This window comes from Priapulus caudatus, unplaced genomic scaffold (assembly GCF_000485595.1).
Source record: "Priapulus caudatus unplaced genomic scaffold, Priapulus_caudatus-5.0.1 Scaffold876, whole genome shotgun sequence".
Lineage (NCBI taxonomy): Eukaryota > Metazoa > Priapulida > Priapulimorpha > Priapulimorphida > Priapulidae > Priapulus > Priapulus caudatus.
Window position 1 is genome coordinate 50971 of NW_014577937.1, and position 13051 is coordinate 64021.

Below are 13051 nucleotides of genomic sequence, written 5' to 3' on the forward strand. Positions count from 1 at the left end.
ATATAGATATCTATATTATCTTACTCCTGCTAGTAGTAGTGCTCATAGGGTCTATGTCCCCCAGGGTACGTTCCGGTATACCGATATAAATTGATTCCCGGTAATAAAATTACGGCGAATAAGTACAAATTGTATTTATTTACTACCACCAAAGTCTCTGTTTATTTGTTGACTCCTTATTGCCAAACATTGGTGTCATGGTGATCCACTAAACCATTAGGCATTACTCGCAGCTAGGGCCTGCATACCTCCCAAAGTGGTGCGTCGTCGACCGACCAATCGGAGCGCTCGCAGCTCCCAGTGACGAGTCGTCGACCGACCAATCGGAGCGCTCGCAGCTCCCAGTGACGAGTCGTCGACCGACCAATCGGAGCGCTCGCAGCTCAGGCACTAAAGCTGATGCTATGTTTTGTGGTTGCCTTATTTAAGCTGGCTATCGTGAGTGGATGGCTACTGGTAAGGGTTAGGGTTAGGGTTTAGCTTTATATTTATCAGCTTTAGTGCCTGAGCTGTGAGCGCTCCGATTGGTCGGTCAACGACGCGTCACTTTGGGAGGTATGCTGGCCCTAGCTGCGTGTTAAACCATTGGACTCTACATGCTGTTCAAGTTGAAGTGCTCCTCTACAACATTGTTGTCAACAATGCCAGTTAGTGGTGCATGCATGCCACTGGCACTGCACAAACTCACAAAGATAGACGGTCTATTATACCGGTATACAATTCGTGTTTATTTACTATCAATCATTTTATTATTGAAACGGCCTAAGTCACTTAAAGTGCCTGTGAATAGTATAGTGGTTAGTGCCGTAGTATGCGTAGTGGCACTATTAGTACTATATATTATTATGTATACAGAGGTAGAAATTAACTTTTGAACAAGGGAGTCCAACGGACTCCCTGCCCTCAAAAAGAGGTACCTTAGTCCGCTGCAAAACGAGGGAGTCCGCAGTCTGAAGTTCAAAATTAAAGCAATGTGCTTATTTTGAAGATTCATGCGGTTGCACGTCTGCCAAATTTTCTTTGGACATTTGCTGAAAAAATACAGTAATTCCGCAAGGCCGTGCTCTGGAACGAACTAGTTAGTGTGGCAAAATTTCCAGGAATTCACACGGACTCCTGCATATGCCAAATCAGTGAGTCCGGCAGTAAATCGGGGGGTATTTGACTCCGGACTCCCGTTAATTTCGCACCCTAGCTGTGTATATTAGTAGCTCAAAGAAACGGCCCTACATTTAATATACATTATAACATCTAAAGTTATCAAATATATATTGTATGTTATATATATATATATATATGTAATGTGTAATTGGTGTCACAGCCTGGCTGGGCTAGCATGCTAGTAGTATTAGTAGTAGTAGGTGCAGTGGTCCCAGCTTTATCGGGATAGGCCATGAACCATGAAACTCTGATTTTAAAATTGGTGCATGATCCTGATTTATTGATTTATGATTTCATTTGTTTGTTTATTATTTTAATGACAGGTCATCATTATTATTGGTAAATAACAACATCATTGAGCTTACAAGTAATTAATATAAGCCCCTTCATGCCAAGACAGTAAAAAGTGCTAGCTTATAGAATTGGCATATGAAAATACTTAGAAAATGTCATTTGCTTAGAATTATGCATGTGTTGATGATACTAAATGCAGTAATTTCAGAGCGTGTTATATAAATAATAATAACATTGTTTTTTAATATATATATTAAACTGGATAATAACTGTTGATTAAAATTTTTCCATTTACAGGAATCTAGATCCACTTACAGAAACTGTATCCTTACAATTTTATATGTACCATATATATCATCAAGATTACCAGTCTCTCAATTAGTATAACCATTTTTCAATCATAAGTTTACAATTATGTAGAGTATATATCATATATGTGAGTTTGTGTATATATACACTCGCATGCGCGCGTACGCACGCACACACAAAGTAATTTAGTTCATAGTTTAGTAATTCATAATTAGCATTAATAAAAACCATTATAGTTCGGTGGAGTCGAGTGATAAGCTGGTTGAAGAGTGATGGGGTTGTGCAGTGGGTCTGTGTCATGTAGGGAATGTCAAATCCTCCCCTTCAGGCATGAACACACATGCATGCATATATGCACACACACATGCATGCATATATATATGCACACACTCACACATGCATGCATATATGCACACACACGCGCCATGCATATATGCACACTCACGCATGCATATATGCACACCTTAATTCAATTGAGAAGTTAAAATTCATTTACCAAAGAAGTTTGTATCACTACTACAATTATCAACATATATATTAATTAAGAATGTCACTCAATTTAAAAGCTAGGTCCCTCTGGTCCTCACTGGTCGTTGGTTTGTGGCTGTTCGCGCTTCTCACTCGACCTGATACTTATACTTTGTATATAATCTGCAAAATTTTATCCTACATCAAACTAGTCTGTGCCAGTTAGGCCCAGACTAGACGTACAACGTACAGGCACAAATGGCATGTTTGTTTTTGGCGGATCATATGGTCTGGGTCACATGGATCCAGTGATACTCCACATTCGCTTCCATGATTGATCACTGATCCGCATCACAAATCGCTGACCCTTCTGGTGAGATGGATTCGAAAGCAATCCAATATAACTCGGCCAATCAGATTCGTCCCAAAGCCGATTTGTTTTAAACAGGCCCGTCTGATCTGGATCGCTTGATCCTGGTCTGCCCAAGCAAATGTAAATGCGCTGCGAACAGATCACCTGCCGATACGACCTATCACTGTTTGGTTCCCAACTAGCAGCGAGTGCTGATTGGCTGAGTGCGTAGTAAGTTACGCTGCATATATATGCTCAGATTATTACATCATGTCATGAAGCATGTACAATGCACTACAGGAAAATTTAGCATGCTTTGAAGCCACGTCTGGTCCACCTATATTGGGTAAAAGATTTCGAAATTCACTGTTGTTTTATGACAAACGCGAATGCGTGATTATAGAAATTTGTAGGTATATGCGATTAATTATGCACTTACTATCATAATACAGGGGTAGACATGAACTTTTAAACACGGGAGTCCGTTCACGGGAGTCCAACGGACTCCCTACCCTCAAAAAGAGGGAGTCTGCAATCTGAGGTTCAAAATGAAAGATATTTTAACAATAACGCATACATGTGCTGATTTTTAAGATTCATGGGGTTGCACTTCTGCCAAATTTTCTTTGGACATTATCTGAAAAAATACGGTAATTCCGCGAGAACGTGCTCCGGATCGAAATAGTTAGTAGCAGAATTTTCAGGGAGTCACACGGACTCCTGCATATATGTCAAATCAGGGAGTCCGACAGTAAATCAGGGAGTATTTGACCCCGGACTCCCGTTAATTTCGCACCCTGATAATATACTCTAACAGTAACATTCTAGGGGAAAGTATCCCTTAAATGTGTATTGTGGTCTAGTTGTATGTGTGCGTGCATCTGCGTGTGCCTGTGAGTGAACTTTCTGAAACTGCACTGTCCTGTGGTATGCACTAGTTTCTACTATGTGTTCAGTTATGTGTTTCATAAACTGCTGAAATAAATATAGTGACAAGTGGACTGCTCCAAACCATTTTTTTCCTTGATAGTCACACTTCAGTATGGTTTGTCATTTTACATGCAATACTTGGCACATTGGCCTGAATACTTTCAAGTGGCTCAAGCACCAGATGGAAAAATAATGGGATACAGTAAGTTTATTAAAATGTGTTTTTTAATAATATCATTTACATTAGTAGGTGACTAACATTATACATGAAAATTACGGTACCACTAATCAGTGTATCTTTGCTTCATAGTACACGTGTCCAAATCTCACTTCAATTTCCGTATTGAGATGTTTTGTATTCTATATAAATGTGTAATACAAAGTGGGAGTAGTTTAGTACAACAGTCTTCAACATCAAATTAATTTTTTTATGATAATTACAAATTAATTGCAGTTATTGCAGTAAATGTGTATCATACTGCACATATAGATGGTCATACTGTTGGAGAACAATGTTGCCCATGGCAGCAACTAATTACAAGACGTTAGCGAGACCATCTTAGTGATGCATGCAGGCACATGAACCTGAACAACAAATCGTGGCATACATTATGCAGAACAGCAGTGAGTAGCTTTAGCAGTATAGTAAATCAGACATCACACTAGTGCTGTGGCTATCAGCAGCAGCAGTGGCGGCAACAATGTCATTCGCAACACCGGTATTGCCAACAGCAGCGACGATTGTAACAGTTGCAGTACTTATTGTAGTAGCAACAGCATGACCAGTAGCGAAAGGAGTTGTAGTAATACTAATAGGAACTCAGCAGGAGGTTTCAACATCAGGATTCACAGCAATAGAAGCAGCAGTAGAGTAGCTGTGGGTGATGGCAGTAATAACAGAGGCAGACTGATAGTCCTCAGACGAGCACTGACAACCTGACATTAGTCTAGTTATGGACAGTGTTGTAGTCGAGTCTGCACCCCCCCCCCCAAGTCCGAGTCCGTGCCACCCGAGTCCGAGTCCACACCACCCGAGTCCGAGTCCAAGCCCGAGTCCGAGTCCAGTTTTGATTAAAAAAAAAGGGAAAAAATCGGAAAAAAAGAAAAAATCGGGAAAAAGGAAAAAAATCGGAAAAAAGGGAAAAAAATCGCAACAGTGCATCGTAGACATTCGAAAGTGTATAGTCAGCCGAAAACACAAAGACACGAGTCATACGAAACGTGTCAAAGTAACAGATCCATTTGTGTTTTACGAGAATGACACGGCTTGTTGAACCAAATGAGAGAGTGCTAGTACCTTCGAAGTGGTAGATGAAGAGAAAGAAGTGGTAGAAAAAGCGCAAAGGGACGAAGTGACAGCAGATTCAAACCAAAGGGACAAGAATCTTAATCAAGCCATTGAAAACGGGACAAGATTAAGCTGTGTATCTAGAAAACCTAGGAGTTTTAGTTTTAAATTCTTGTAAACTGCGTGTTACAATATGTACAGTTCAAGTTGTGTACTATGTATGTAGTGGCCTCGAGCCGGCCTCGACCCGAGTCCGGAGGGCTCGAGTCCGAGTCCGAGTCCGAGTCATTGCACTCCGAGGCCATGACCGAGACCGAGACCAAGGAAAACGGTCTCGAGGCCTACAACACTGGTTATGGATGCATTCATCACTGATGACCCTTTTTTTTAGTAATGGGAAAAGCTGAGGGACATGGAGAAAAGTGGCACGGACATGTCACTGCATTGACTGTAGCTCCTGAATATCGAAGAGTAGGATTAGCAGCAACCCTGATGGCTGGACTTGAAGAAATTTCAGAAAAGTATTCTTGAAATGTCAATTATGCTTTCGCTGCCATATTATAAACTCTAAACTTATCCAGCTATAAAGCAGAAACTTTTTATTATGTATCGAGTTGTAAGCTATGATAAATAACCGACTAGCTTTCAAGTTATTGTACACTTATTAACTTTTGCAAATTTCTAATTCATATAGGAAGAAGACCTACTTTGTCGACCTCTTTGTGCGCGTGTCTAATAAAGTGGCAGTTGACATGTACAAACACCTTGGCTACAGTGTGTATCGTAGAGTTATTGAATACTATAGTGGGGATCCAGATGAGGATGCTTTTGGTAAGTTTACTTCAATACTTGGTTGTGATATGTTTAATAAATTACACAAATTAATTTATTATAGTGAATATTGTATTTTAAACAATTCGTTCAGGGCCAGAATTTTTCTATTGTAGTAATGGTGGACATATCGACTTACAAGCCTTATGATTTTAAAACATTCTATATTCAGATAAAATGTGACATTTGACTATCTACCTGTAAGAAACAACCAAAGCTAAAACCATCATCAAAAAATAAATTGCTAACAAATGCCGCAGAGCGACAGCGCTCAACTGACGTGTACTGTAGCCGGGTATTCTTCTGATAAACTCACTGGCAACCGAATCAAGTGCGCCCTCCCGCCACTGCGTTCGCGCTCAGAGCATATATCTAGGATACTACTAATACAGATCTAAAATCTATGATAGACTTTGCTATACGGGTAGTACAGTAATAAAGATACAGCTGTGTAACTTTAATGACTTCGCTATATTAACATATTATCATGGATATGCGTCGAATAGCAAAAGCAGTTCAGTCCTTTGTTAACAGTCAACAAATCCATGTTTAACCCTCCTCTTGAGGGTCAAAAGGTTATTAGACACTTACTCTTCGCATGTCAGTGGAAAATACATTCATGGTCCTTTCAATAAAGTGATAAAAATGGTAGGTCAGCGCTGAAACAAAAAAGTTTTGCACTCGGTCCGTTAGACCATGTCCTCGGAAAATGTCCGATATCTGACCTTCCCCCAATGCCCTTTGACCTGTGACCTCAAATTTTGTGCTGGTGATGGGTTTCCTCCCCATCACACTATACATCGAATATTAAGAGCGTAGGTCGAGCCGTTGAGATTTGTGCTTCAATTCCGTATTTCCTCATACCTTAAGTTAAGGAGGAAATATTCCCCCTCCATTGACACATCTTGACCTTTGATTCTTGACCCCCAAATTCGACATCCCGAGTCCTTTTCGCTATCTCTCCCCTTCCCCCCCCCCTGACGTCCCGAATATCAAGACGGTACGTCGAGCGGCCAAGATTTGTGCCCAACTGTTGACGGATGCACGGACACACGGACACACGGACGGACGGACATTCATGCGATTCTACAAGCTGCATCTTACTTCGTCAGCTGAGCTAAAAATGAATAAATCGTCTAGATAACTCCTAGAATAAATAAGTGTTATTCAATGTACTAAATGCTGTATTTCTTCACAGATATGCGCAAAGCAATGTCTATGGACAAAGATCAGAAGTCAGTTGTGCCACTTCAGCACCCAGTGTATCCTGAAGATGTTGAATGACCATAAAATGACTGGCGAGTCACTGCACTGCAACCTGAGATAAATAGTGCTTGTCTTGTGAGTAGCACAGGGAAAGATGCCTTAAAAACGTGATAGATTTTCTAACCATTTGTGGTAGGTTGCTATACCCAACTCATGTTTGATGTCATATAGCTCAACTGTCAATTGCCAATATTTGACACTCAATGCAATGGTACACTTTATAGTTTGGTGGGTGCATGTGGTTGTCAGTCAATCATTAAATTATTTTATTTTACCTAGTAATATTGATAAAGTGCTCTGAATATATAAAATTCTTAGGTGTCCTTCCATGTCGTTTCACATGTCCATATTGTACAGAGACCTTATTGCACAGACATACTAGTTTGCACATGTCATATAGCAATTTTGGTTGAAAGGAAGAAGCATTGCTATCCTATCCTAGCAGCTGAATTACCTATTGCCATTTTAAGTGTGCATTGTCAGCATTGCGTAATAATGTGATTAAAGGGATAGTTTACTCTAGGTTCTAGGGTTATTTTCAGTTAATTTAGGTTAAAATTACGCTACATAAAAAGTTTCATGTTCAATCACCATTAGAAATAATTATAAAAAAGTTTTTAAAACTAACGTATGCATACAGTTTGATTACAACGACGGTGGGCCACTCAAGCGGCAGATCTGAATTAATTGGCGAAACCACTTTCCAGCCAAGGGCTACAGACTGAGCGTGTTTCTATTTTATTAGCTCACGTTGCGACATAGTTCAGATGCCAGCTTGTAGAATCTGCACTAGATCGTCCGTGCGTTTCCGTCGCCGTCGTGCCGTCTGCGTCCGTCAAACAGTTGGGCACAAATCTTAACGCTCGACGTACGGTCCACAATATTCGGGTCGTTGGGGGAGTCGTCGAAAACGAGTTTGGGATGTGCGAAGCTGGGGTCAAAGGTCAAAGGTCAAGAGGTGTAAAAAGAGGGGCGAACATTCCACTCCTTAACTTAAGTATAGGGAGGAAAATGCAGAATTGCGGCAAAATCTAAACAGGCTCGACTAGGCTCGGTGATAGTCGGTGTATAGGCATCATGGTAGGAAAAGCCATCACTGTGCAGGAATTGGAGCGTCACAGGTCAAAGGTCAATGGGGCACAGGGCAGATTTTAGACAATTTTTTCGAGGACATCGGTCTGACGGAGGCGGATTGAAAAACTTTTTTGTTGCAGCGGTGACGCTAGCGATTTTTATGGCTTTATTGAAAGGACATGAACATGTCCTTCTGCCTGACATCCGAAGAGAGTGTCGGATACCTTTTTGACCCTCAAGAGAGGGTTAAAACATGGATTTGTTGACTGTTTAACAAAGGAGTGAACTGTCTTTTGCTATTAGAGCCCCCTCCCCCCGGCGACCCGCTCCCTTCCCCCTCACCCACCTCCTACCCGCACCCTTCCCACCTCCCCCACACCCTCCCCCCACCCTCCCCCTACCTTCCATCTGCGGATATGCGGCGTGATCCTAACAATGATGTGTACGGCAACTGCGCTGTCTGCAGTATCTGCGCCTAACGAAATGTGGTAGCTACGCACGACTGAAATTTACGTTATAATCGTAGCGAACAGACCTCAGATGAGCCCAGACGGCTCTGCGGCTCATGTGTTAATTAAAAGCAAAAGGATTGTAATATCTTATAAACGACATAGTTTCAGTTATATTATGGATAAATTTGTCCTAAAATGAACATCGTTCGGTTAAATAGCATTTAGGTATGAATATAATTGCACCTTTGTGATTAGCCCTCGGTCTGTATTGTACAAAATAAATTGGCAAATACGCAACTTTTTCGGGGTGGCAGCACGGTCGCGGGTGTCATGGCGCCGTTCAAATTTCGTAGCATTGATGTGTAATTAATTATAACAATCAAATTAGGTATCTGGTAACAAATACGTGTGGGTATAGACGATTTGTTATACAGTAAATACAGTTATATGCAGTAAAACCCTAGAGTCTACTATCCCTTTAATCGAACAAATAAATATTGAATGTCTATAGTAGATGATGAAAATTATTATTATTATTATATATGTGAATATCCTTGTGTATTAGTAGCAGAGAAAGTTAGAATTGTTTACTCTGTTTTCATCTATGGGACATTTTATTAAAACAAAATGTATCTTTCTGTACATACTGTACAGTGATGTGCACCTGGTTTATACAAGGTATGTGAAAGCCATAATTTATGTCGTTTTAACTAAGAGTAATTCCCACCAAATAAACTGGGGGTTTTCAGTGGACATAATCTTTAATTAATAGCCAATTAAATTATTTATGAAGTGATCAAGCACACTTTATCAAGTTAGAATAATCTAATAATTTAACATTATTTGGTATGAGTATATAGATAAAAACTAAATAATGATTATCAATGTATAAAACAAGTTCCTTGCTACTCAAAAAGAAATAACATACACAACCATCATATAGCTGAATGGTTATACTGATATATTTAGTTGATAAGCCCAGATTATCAATTGCAACTTACACTTTCATTGTGCCTTGTAAAACATTGTTTGCCAAAACATTGGGTACACAAAATTCTACACTCGGAGTGAATGAGCTGTTTCTAACTGTGGTAGGTAAATTCTGTTCCAATTGTATTTCACTCAAAATGTTCCTTTACAATTACTAAGACCTATAGCACTACACATTCTTTACAAATATATAGAAGATATTTATAGTTAACTAACAAAATTTAGTTATACATTTTCTATTTTAGTTTCTCATCGTCAAGAACAGCTAAAACCACAGGCACTTGGGACAGAGTTAGTAAAAACTGAAAATAATATAAACGCACATTCACAAATACTACCGTACCTCTCAATTACAGTTCCACTGTTGTGTCACTGTATATCAACTTTCCTTCATAAAAACTAACGCCGAACGCTCCCGCACTCGCCGCTGCGAGTGTGCTGTGTCGCCATTATAGTGAGCGTTCAGCATTAGTTTTTATGAAGGAAAGTATCATATTAGTTCATATTATTTTCAGTTTTTACTGACTGTCCCAAGTGCCTGTGACTAAAACAGTCATGAGTCATTGAATAATAAATAGAAAGAAATGCAGCAGGCAGCAATGTACCACTACTAATAATTATATGAATGGCAGTATTTGTTACTTGCCATGCAAGAGCAACAAAAAATTGATATCTCCACGTGCAAAATGAGATTGCAAATTAGCACCACTGTGAATATAAGTTAATATCACCATACCATCCATGTATTGTTCAAATGTCGTTTGTCCACAGAACCATGCATATATGTCCAATGCTAACAAGAACATGCATTAATTAATTCTAAAATATTACAAATTTAATAATATTCTCATTGGATTTTCATCAGTACTTCAATCCACGAATCATTTGTTATAAAAATATAGATATTGTCCCAATAAAATGTGTGTTACAATAAATAATAGATGAATATGGCAGTACTGGTCTATAATCCTACGGGTCGTTGGCCCTACGGTAAGAAGGGTTGAGAGTGAGAGTGGACTTTGCAAAATGAACTGTTTATTTAAATTTGTTATTTAATAGCGTTTGCTACAATTTACAAACGTTTTATTACGGTTAGTAAAACACTTGTAATAATTATTACAAATTATAAGGTTACATTTAAGTTATTGAAAAATGTTGGCCAAAATCGTTTTATTAACGTACACTAAACGTTGATAGTAATGTTAAGCCCTGCTCAGGTCGCCCTACGATTTGACTATCGGCGACTACTTTATCGCCGATTAGCAGCGTAGCAACACTCACGTCGACTTGAAGTGACTTCACGCAGTACATCGCCGATCAGATCGTAGCATTCTGCAGGAAACGTAGATGGGTTCGCGGCCCCAGTATTTGTACTAGCACAAGCAGTTCTTTAGCACAAACAGAGCAAGCTTGACGCCGGTCAAATGAGTCTAAAACGAGTCACATGACCAACAAAATGGCGCTTACCAGTAAAGACCAGGTAACTTCGTAAATCTATCCTCAATTTTCTGAAAATCGTTATAATGTGCAGAAAAATAATTAAAAAAATTGCCTGTGATATACGGAAAACTTAATATATATTTGAGAAAGGGTTTGTGCAATAATCCCTCCTTGTAAACTGCTGTGTAGGCTGCCATTTTGTTAATCACGTGACTTTTGATAATCATGTGACTCGACGCGTAGCGGTGATTGGCTGCCACTCACGATTTGTCGCCGACCGCCGCATAGAAATAGAACCGTTTCTATTCCTGCGATCGCAGTCGGCGACCGTATTTTCGATCGTAAGAGAACTCATGTCGAGTTTAGTCGCCGATGTTTTTATCGGCGATCTGGCCTGTTTTTGACGTACGATCTTCAAATTTTGTAAAATGATGAAAATGAAAAATGAGCTTATTAGAACTAACCACATAGGGGTGGAGCTAGAGCTAGACAAGAGTAACCCAACAGCCGTGGAAACGGTGGAGAAATACATTGCCAGTAAAACAGACTGGGATGAATGGAAAAGAATCACCGACAAACTTTTTGAACAGTGGTTACGGAACACTGAGGATATCGGTGAAGCCTCGATCGAGGAGCTGTACAATTATGGAAGTGTTCAATAAATGTAAGGATCAGAGTGTACCAAAGAAAAAAGTCAAGGCAGGCTGCCATAGAACTAAGCCGCCCTGGATCACTAACAGGGTGAAGGAGGCAAGACATCGCCTAAACCTTGCGAAAAGAGGGTACAAGAGGTCTACCGACCAAAACTTCAACAGTTTAGTTGAGGCAAAGGCGGAATGTGAGACGGCAGAAGAGGAAGCCAAGGAAGAGTGGGTAGATGATGTGTGCAATAGACTGAATTCCACCAAGGACCCAAGAGAACTCTGGGATACTTCGAGACTATTAACTTCCTACCAAGAGAGAGATGGGTGCGATGTTCTGCCATTGTTCAACTACCAAAACGAGCCAGTGTTTGACAAAGCAGAGAAAAGCAGGATCCTTCAACATTCTTCAGTGGTAGTCATCTTCAAGAAGGAGACTTTAACACCGAGTTTAAGAAGGTTGTGGAAGAGGAATTAGCCCACATAATTGCGGAACCTGCAACAGGAATCAGTGTCAAATTCGACATAGAACACTTGGAACGCCCTATCACAATTGACGAGACTATAGCAGCCTTGATGCACCTTGTTAAAGGGAAGGCAGCAGGCCCTGATAAAGTGTTCTGTGAGTTATTGATTAATGCTAGTGAGCAGCTAGTGATGGCCAGCCATAGATTATTTGCCCTTGGCTTTGAAAAAGGCAAAATCCCTAGAGACTGGAAGACAGCGGAGGTGAAATTCACAAAGAAAGCCGGTAAGAAGTCGTATCATAATCCTTCATCATATCTACCTATCAGCCTATCAACAAGGCTCTCGCATCCCTCAGAATGGTTAAGAGCACAGAGCATATTACCACCAAGAAAATGCTTCAACTGTACAAAGCGCTTGTGCTACCCCACCTGCAATATACTGTGGCCGTATGGCAAAATTCCAGCCATTGCCACAAACAGGAGAGTATCCAAAGAAAAGGTCTGGCCCTATGGTCAGAGAAATTGGAAAGGTACTGGCCTTGGAAAAAGCTGAACCACTGATCCAGCTTTGGGAACATTGGCAGGACAGGGACAAAGGAGAGAGACACCTGTCACCATTTGGGTTATGTCAAATCCAACTGGCAGATATGACCTACGAGACCAACATCACAGTGTCGGTCATGGAGCCCTGCTTCTCGTACGTCATTTCCCTGCTCCCTGCAGCCAATACGCACGTCTCCAACTCTAGGGTCGTCAAAAGCCAGAACAAGATAGCAGGAGGATGCTGCCAAAGACATCATTGGCGGCATCATGAGCAGTTGCCCTATAGGTGCAGTGATCTCCTGCATCTCCTCACTATCTCCAGATGTAAAAGTCGAATGTTATCTGGAAGCACTAGGCATTCCGGTTAGGCCAAAACAAAATATAGGTGTGGTTACCGTTACCCGACCGACCCTATTTATTCCCAGCGACCCTAAACATTTTATTGTCAATTTTCTTTAAGTAAAAAAAAAAATTGGACAGTTCCTGCTTCAAAAGGCACAACGCACATCCTTCGGACATGGTTCGTAAATAAAATGTTTCAATAA

At 40.4% G+C, this 13051-nt stretch overlaps 1 protein-coding gene across 2 annotated transcripts in view; it reads left to right on the top strand.

Annotated features, from left to right (window-relative positions):
• Positions 1–7472, top strand: part of LOC106814144 (N-alpha-acetyltransferase 20-like) — a 10634-nt gene extending 3162 nt beyond the window's left edge. For both annotated transcript variants that reach the window (XM_014818436.1, XM_014818435.1), the window contains exons 2-6: positions 1753–1777; positions 3626–3716; positions 5194–5323; positions 5497–5633; positions 6832–7472. In XM_014818436.1, coding sequence (XP_014673922.1) covers positions 1753–1777; positions 3626–3716; positions 5194–5323; positions 5497–5633; positions 6832–6917 — 469 coding nt within the window. In that variant the 3' untranslated portion in view covers positions 6918–7472. The remainder of the gene's footprint in view (positions 1–1752; positions 1778–3625; positions 3717–5193; positions 5324–5496; positions 5634–6831) is intronic.
• Positions 7473–13051: the final 5579 nt, after the last annotated feature.